This window comes from Mauremys reevesii, linkage group 14 (genome assembly GCF_016161935.1).
Source record: "Mauremys reevesii isolate NIE-2019 linkage group 14, ASM1616193v1, whole genome shotgun sequence".
In the NCBI taxonomy this organism is placed as follows: Eukaryota; Metazoa; Chordata; order Testudines; family Geoemydidae; genus Mauremys; species Mauremys reevesii.
Window position 1 is genome coordinate 28,086,167 of NC_052636.1, and position 8,080 is coordinate 28,094,246.

General features: G+C 46.9%; 1 protein-coding gene and 1 non-coding gene across 2 annotated transcripts; one reads left to right on the forward strand and one right to left on the reverse strand.

The window, feature by feature from the left end:
- Positions 1-442: 442 nt before the first annotated feature.
- LOC120381858 (zinc finger protein 436-like) lies at positions 443-1,115 on the forward strand (the record flags this gene model as incomplete). The annotated part of the gene is made up of 2 exons (XM_039500021.1): positions 443-845; positions 928-1,115. Coding segments are annotated over 2 exons (591 nt in total), but the record flags the coding sequence as incomplete, so codon positions are not given.
- A 6,216-nt stretch (positions 1,116-7,331) lies between these two features.
- On the reverse strand, positions 7,332-7,403 carry TRNAT-UGU. The gene has a single exon. It is a non-coding gene; the product is annotated as a tRNA-Thr (tRNA).
- Positions 7,404-8,080: the final 677 nt, after the last annotated feature.

Consider the following 8,080-nt stretch of genomic DNA (forward strand, 5'->3'; position numbering starts at 1 on the left):
TTCCTTTCTCTCAGGCATAGGGAGTGACCTATGTCTGGATTCTCTCTGTCTCCCATCAGGTGATAGGATGGTGCGTGAGAATGAGGAGCAGAAACCCCAGCAGGAAGATGCTGAGCAAGTAGCACCACATGGGACGTTATCAGAAAGACCCAAAGGGAATGTTTCCAGGAGTTGTGCACTCCGAGAAACAGTAAAAGCCTCTGAGACTCAGCAGAGGCCAGAGGAGAACTTCAGTAGCCTCTCAGACCTTATTACACATGAGAGAATCAACTTGGAAGAGACACACTACACATGCCACAAGTGCGGGGAAAGCTTCAGTCAGCGCTCACTCCTTATTAGACATGAGAGAATCCACACAAGAGAGACGCCCTGCACGTGCGCTGAGTGCGGGAAAAGCTTCAGTTGTTGCTCAAACCTTATCAGACATCAGAGAATCCACACAGGGGAGACTCCCTACACGTGCGCTGAGTGCGGGAAAAGCTTCAATTGGCGCTCAAGCCTTATCACACATCAGAGAATCCACACAGGGGAGACGCCCTACATGTGCGCTGAGTGCGGGAAAAGCTTCAGTCGGCGCTCACACCTTATCAGACATCAGAGAATCCACACCGGGGAGACGCCCTTCACGTGCGCTGAGTGCGGGAAAAGCTTCAATCGGCGCTCACACCTTATCAGACATCAGAGAATCCACACAGGGGAGACGCCCTACACGTGCGCTGAGTGCGGGGAAAGCTTCAGTCAACGCTCACACCTTATCACACATCAGAGAATCCACACAGGGGAGACTCCCTACACGTGCGCTGAGTGCGGGAAAAGCTTCAGTCAGCGCTCAAACCTTATCAGACATCGTAGAATCCACACAGGGAGACGCCTTCACGTGCGCTGAGTGCGGGAAAAGCTTCAGTCAGCGCTCAATCCTTATCACACATCGGAGAATCCACACAGGAGAGATGCCCTACACGTGCTCTGAGTGCGGGAAAAGCTTCAGTCGGCGCTCACACCTTATCAGACATCAGAGAATCCACACAGGAGAGCAGCCCTACACGTGCGCTGAGTGCGGGAAAAGCTTCAGTCAGCGCTCAACCCTTATCAGACATCGTAGAATCCACAGTGGAGAGAGACCCTACACATGCTCTGCATTTGGGAAAAGCTTCAATCAGATGTCATTCCCTATTAGATATCAGAAAATCCAAATCGGAGAGAACTGTAAGAAATGCCTTTATTAGGGCTTTCCAAAGATTTGTTTTAAAAAATCACATTTGCTAATTCCAATATAGTGATCTTTGCACCATCTTCACTGTGGTCTCTCAGCTCTGCCAGATGAGTTGCCTGCTTCTCCCTTTTGCAGCTCACCCTTCTTTGGGGTCAGTCCTGTGATCTTTTCTATCAGCTCCTTCCCTTTTGACTTGTAAGAGCGTGTGTCCCTCCAGCCAGGAATTTCATCAGCTCCAGGTGGGGGAGAGAGGGTTGATGCCAACAAGCTACCCTGAGGAAAAAGTTACCTGTGCCTTACATCCACTAGGACTGTACATGGAATTGGGTGCTCAAGTTAGTGATTTTGGTGTAAAAAGACAATTATAGTTGTAGAGCAGAAGCAGCCCAGGGAGTGAACCTAACAGACAGTGATCAAGTGATCTCTCTCCTGCCATCCATCTCCATCCTCTGACTAACAGAGGCTAGGGACACCATTCCTTACCCATCCTGGCTAATAGCCATTAATGGACTTAACCTCCATGAATTTATCCAGTTTTCTTTTAAACCCTGTTATAGTCCTAGCCTTCACAACCTCTTCAGGCAAGGAGTTCCACAAGTTGACTGTGCGCTGTGTGAAGAAGAACTTCCTTTTATTTGTTTTAAACCAGCTGCCTATTAATTTCATTTGGTGGCCCCTAGTTCTTGTATTATGGGAGTAAGTAAATAACTTTTCCTTATCTACTTTCTCCACATCACTCATGATTTTATATACCTCTATCATATTCCCTTAGTCTCCTCTTTTCCAAGCTGAAAAGCCCTAGCCTCTTTAATCTCTCCTCATATGGGACCCGTTCCAAACCCCTAATCATTTTAATTGCCCTTCTCTGAACCTTTTCTAATGCCAGTATATCTTTTTTGAGATGAGGAGACCACATCTGTACATAGAATTCAAGATGTGGGCATACCATGGAGTTATATAAGGGTAATAATATCGTCAGTCTTATTCTCTATCCCCTTTTTAATGATTCCTAACATCCTGTTTGCTTTTTTGACCGCCTCTGCACACTGCGTGGGCATCTTCAGAGAACTATCCATTATGCCTCCAAGATCTTTTTCCTGATTTGTTGTAACTAAATTAGTCCCGATCATATTTTATGTATAATTGGAGTTATTTTTTCCAATATGCATTACTTTACATTTATCCACATTAAATTTCATGTGCCATTTTGTTGCCCAATCACTTAGTTTTGTGAGATCTTTTTTAAGTTCTTCACAGTCTGCTTTGGTCTTAACTATCTTGAGCAGTTTAGTATCATCTGCAAACTTTGCCACCTCACTTTTTACCCCTTTCTCCAGATCGTTTATGAATAAGTTGAGTAGGATTGGTCCTAGGACTGACCCTTGGGGAACACCACTAGTTACCCCTCTCCATTCTGAGAATTTACCTTAATTCCTACCCTTTGTTCCCTGTCTTTTAACCAGTTCTCAGTCCTTGAAAGGACCTTCCCTTTTATCCCATGACAGCTTAATTTATGTAAGAGCCTTTGGCGAGGGACCTTGTCAAAGGCTTTCTGGAAATCTAAGTACACTATGTCCACCGGATCCCCCTTGTCCACGTGTTTGTTGACCCCCTCAAAGAACTCTAATAGATTAGTAAGACATGATTTCCCTTTACGGAAACTGTGTTGACTTTTGCCCAACAGTTTATGTTCTTCTATGTGTCTGACAATTTTATTCTTTACTACTGTTTCAACTAATTTGCCCGGTACCGATGTTAGACTTACTGGTCTGTAATCACCTCTAGAGCCCTTTTTAAATATTGGCGTTACATTAGCTAACTTCCAGTAATTGGGTACCGAAGCCGATTCAAAGGACAGGTTACAAACCATAGTTAATAGTTCCGCAACTTCACATTTGAGTTCTTTCAGAACTCTTGGGTGAATGCCATCTGGTCCCGGTGACTTGTTAATGTTGAGTTTATCAATTAATTCCAAAACCTCCTCTAGTGACACTTCAGTCTGTGACAGTTCCTCAGATTTGTCACCTACAATTTGGCAATGTTTATGCTCCTTTCTAGGATTTGACTTCCACTTTTTAAAGGAAGTCTTTTTGTCTCTCACTGCTTCTGTTACATGGTTGTTAAGCCCCGGTGGCTCTTTTTTAGTTCTTTTACTGTGTTTCTTAAATTGGGGTATACATTTAAGTTGGGCCTCTATTATGGTGTTGTTAAAGTGTCCATGCAGCTTACAGGAATTTCGCTTTAGTCACTGTACCTTTTTAAATTCTGTTTAACTAACCCCCTCATTTTTGTATAGTTCTCATTTTTTAAATCAAATGCCACAGTGTTGGGCTGTTGAGATGTTCTTCCCACCACAGAGATGTTAAATGTTATTATATTATGCCGTTTATTTCGAGCAACTGCAGTTATTCGGGAGAGTACAGACAGGCAGAGTTTCCCCTCCCAAGGTAGGTCTCGGTTAGATAAACAATTAAGGCAAGCATTTATACCTTTTGTGACATACAGTAAGGAGCAACAACTGCATTTTGTTTGTACATATTCCTTTCTGATAGCTTACTTCTCTCAGCAATTTCTGCTACAATCTGCATTCTATTCTTATCTAACACAAGGTCGAAAACCAGCATCTCTTACAGTTCTTTTCTGCTCGCCCACGCCCTGCTTGGAAGTCTCCCGTTATTAGCTGTTAGTTAGCCTGGTAAATATCAAGTCCCTGAGAAAACACAGTTATACGAAGCAAAACAAAATCACAAATAGAAATGTCATTGGAAATTCAAAAATTAAAAAGGAAAATGCAATTCCCATCACTTCATTGTATCTGGGCCATTCCTGTATCGAGAGTACCCACTAAGGGCCCTGTGTGCTTATGGGAAACCTGGAGGAACTCATAGCAGAGCCTGAACATGAAACTCAACTGCTCCCAGGTGCCGCAGTAAAACCCTTTCCCTGCTGTGATGTTGATGATTTTATGAAAATATGCTAATGAGTGTGAATATAATGTAACTGGAACATGCTTGATGCAAAAGGTCTCTTGTGCAGTATCATTACAAAGCTTATTATCTACTGTGTGTGTTCAGCCTATTTGTATGAACCGATCATTCCTGTATCTGAAGCTAGAAATATGAACTATAACTCTGAGGTCCTGTTGTAATGATGCAAAGTGTGGGCCATTAATAGTGGTTTGGACTCCTGATGGCTCCCATTAACCAGGACAATTGACTGGAGATGGCTCTGTCCTGCACCATCTGTGAGTCAGGCCAGGAACAATGAAGGCTTGGGGTCTCACAGGGCATGTGACCATGTCACCTGGTACAGGAATCCATCTTAAACCTGGGGCTTTTCCCCAGGAGAGAGACAAAAGATTCCTGCCTTGTACCAAAGCTGTATAAGGGGGTGGAACAGAAGAAAGGTGGCTGCAGTCATGAGAAATCCCCTAGCTACCACCTGAGCTGGAACGAGGACTATACCAGGTGAAAATATTGGGCCCAGACAAGAAATAAGTCTAGTCTGCAAAAGAAGCTTGTTGGAAGGTCTCTGAGGGTGAGATTTTATCTGTATTGAGTTTCATACTGTATTAGTCTTAGACTTGCATGTTTTTGTTTTATTTTGCTCTATGGAGAATACAAACGCCACAGAGTAGGAAAAGTTAATGCCTTGGAAAAATCTGTGTGTGTTAGAGTTTCTAGGAACCACTCTCCTATAGCTTCTTTTCTCTGATTTCCTTTAGAAAATCTGAAGCAGGGAGCAGAAAACCATTGTCTTTTCTGAGGTGTGAGCTCAGGACCTACTGAGTATGAGACTGACATGCTGCCAACTATGCTAAGAAGGCCCAGGAAAATGTTTAGGCTCAGTGCATATAGGATCCTCCTACAGCAGTGACTGGAGCAGGGAAGGAACTGGAAGAAGCAGAGAGATCTGGTGCCCACAGACCTGTCCTGGCATCTTTCTCAGCAGCAAAGAAATCAATTTGCCCTTCCAGTGAACAATCTACTGGAACTAATGGCAGCACAGGGGGGATGTTTCTAAAGTATGCACCCACCTCTACATTTTAGAACTTACTCTCCTTTTTCTAGTATAGCACTTTCTATATGAACTGGCAAAACAAACTACACAGGTAAGAGAAACAAGGGCTTGAGAGAAAGCTTGAGCTCATAACCCCAACAGATGGCCCCTCTGCACTAACCAGTTGCACCCCTAAAGATGTTTTTTAAACACATTTGGGAAGCAGGCAGTTATCAGTCTCTGTGGTTCACACCTTTGCCTGGTAATTGAAAGGCTGCTGGTTCAAACTTAACTCAAGATGCGGCCTTTCAGCGATGAGACTCCAGTGCATTTTAACAGGAAGAAAATCTCTATTCTGGCTTTGCCCCATTTGACTCCTTCTGCCCATCTTCTCCCCCTCCCCCAGTCTCTTTCCTTCCCCACTGGGGCCATGCAGAGAGGAGCCCCAGTCAGTCTCTGTCACAGAGTCTGTATCCCATAAAGGGAGGGAAGGTTTACTTTAAAACACTGATAATGGGGAGGGGAGTGGTGCGTGGTTAGGGGGAGACAGGATGGAGAACTAACAGTGAGGCACAGAGAGATTCCCCCAGATTTGGGAGATCCCCTGCTGCCCCCCCATCAGCCAGCTGTGAGAAGAACAACTGTGGGGGTGGGGGGTCTCCACATGCTGCCCCTGCCCCAACTGCCAACTCTGCCAACTGTGGCAATGGGAGCTGCGGGGGTGGAGTCTGTGGGCAGCAGTGCAGAGACGCCCTGGCCCTCCAGCTTAGGGGCTGCGGGTTGCTTTCGGGAGATGCCTGAGGTAAATGCTGCACCCCTCACCCTCTCCTGCAACCCCTGCCCCAGCCCAGACCCCACACCTGCACCCAAACTCCCTCCAAGAGCCTGCCCCCCACACTGCCTACTTCACCACAACCCCCTGACTGAGCCCAGACCCTGCACCCAAACTCTCCCAGAGCCCAACCCCTCTCTCTCCCACACCCAAACTCCTTCCCAGAGCCTTACACAGGTGTGTGGGGCAGGACTTGGTCCCATTCTGGGCACCACCAAAAATTATACAAACCTCCTGCCCAACCGTCTGCTGATGCACCTCAGCCCACACCCATGCAGGGTTTGAAGCTTTCGTTGCTTAAATTCCAGGATGCGGAGGGATTTCAGCTCCCCTTTGCCCAGAGGGAACCTTCACCCCACTCCTAACCAGGTTCTTGTCCATGGGATCACTGTAGGGGGGCTGGGTCCCTCGGTGTCTTTTCTCTGTCTAGGTGCAATAACTGGGAGCATCTGAGCACCCAGGACCTTCTGTGGGGCTGCCATTCCCCTTCCCCTTCTGTGGTCCTATCTGCCATTGACTCCAGCCTTTTTTCTATCCATCGTCAGCACCATCCCAAGCCAGCAGCACTCGCCTCAAAAAGACAGAGTCCAGTGGCACCTTACGGACTAACAGACATATTGGAGCATAAGCTTCCATGGGTGAATCCCACTTTGTGAGATGAATGTAGTGGAAATTTGCAGGGGCAGGTATAAGTATGCAGGCAAGAATCAGTCTAGAGATAACGAGGTTAGTTCAATCAGGGAGGATGAGACCCTCTTCTAGCAGTTGAGGTGTGATCACCAAGGGAGGAGAAACTGCTTTTGTAGTTGGCAAGCCAGTCACAGAATTCCCACTCCATTCATCTGACGAAGTGGGGATTCACCCACGAAAGCTCATGCTCCAATACGTCTGTTAGTCTAGAAGGTGCCACAGGACTCTGTCGCCTTTTACAGAGCCAGACTAACACGGCTTCCCCTCTGATACTCAAAAAGACAGTGTCCCCTGCTGGGAGTAAATCACTGACCTCTCTCTACCCTGCCCCTCTGTTTCCTTGCCTCTCAGGCTGTGCAGATGGGACCTTTCCCTCCAGTGCTGGAGGATTCGCCCTTCTCATCTACCATTGTCCCAAGCAGACAGCGGGTGGGAATCTTAAATGTACCACGGTGACTTAGGAGCAGAACCCCCACCCCGACCTTCCATGCAATTGTCACTTGCTCCTCACTGAGCAGGACTGAAACTGGTGCAGGGAGACTGGTGGGCCACATCCCCTCTGGGCATGAGCAAAGCAGCAGGGTGAAAAAATGATCATGGAGATGCTGGGGATTGAACCCAGGGCCTCATGCACACAAAGCATGTGCTCAACCACTGAGCTACATCCCCTAGCAGGTTGTGTTTGCTATGGGTTACACTCAGAGCCCTCCTGTTTCCAGAGCATCCAGTGACCTATAAGCTTCACAAGAAGCCCATTCCCCTCTCTGAGGACCAATCCTACTTTCCTGGAGGTGACTTGTTCATAGGGGTCACTTTTTAGCAGGGCCAGATTCTATGTGTGGGGCACAGAGTGTGGGTGCCCTGGTCTCAGGGTGCAGAGATACACTCAGCCCTCTCCCCTGCATTGGGTTGGGGGTGCGGCAATCCCCTACTGCAAGGTCATAGTGGGAGATGCTGTGAGAAGCTCAACACCTCACCCTGGTGGCAGCAGTGGTGTGGGAAGCTCCAGGTATTTCTAGGATCTACTATTTCCACCTGCCTGTGAAGTCCAGCCTTCCCCAGCACATTCACTGCAGTGCAATTGGGTCACTGTTTCCATGGCTGAACAGCAAAGAATGGCTCCCAGTTTCCCTTCTATTGCCAGCAGGATTAGCCTGTGTCAGTGCTTAATGAGGTGGATCTTGTTGTAGATTGTTATTCATTCCCTACCTTGACAATTCACACAGTCCCTTTCCCAGGCAGATTCCCAGCACCTCAGTGATCCTGGTAGCAGGGTTGGGTCCTGAGATTTTCAGGGTTCTTTTCCTCCACCTGGAGTGAACTCAGCTTTTTCCCCATCCCAGACA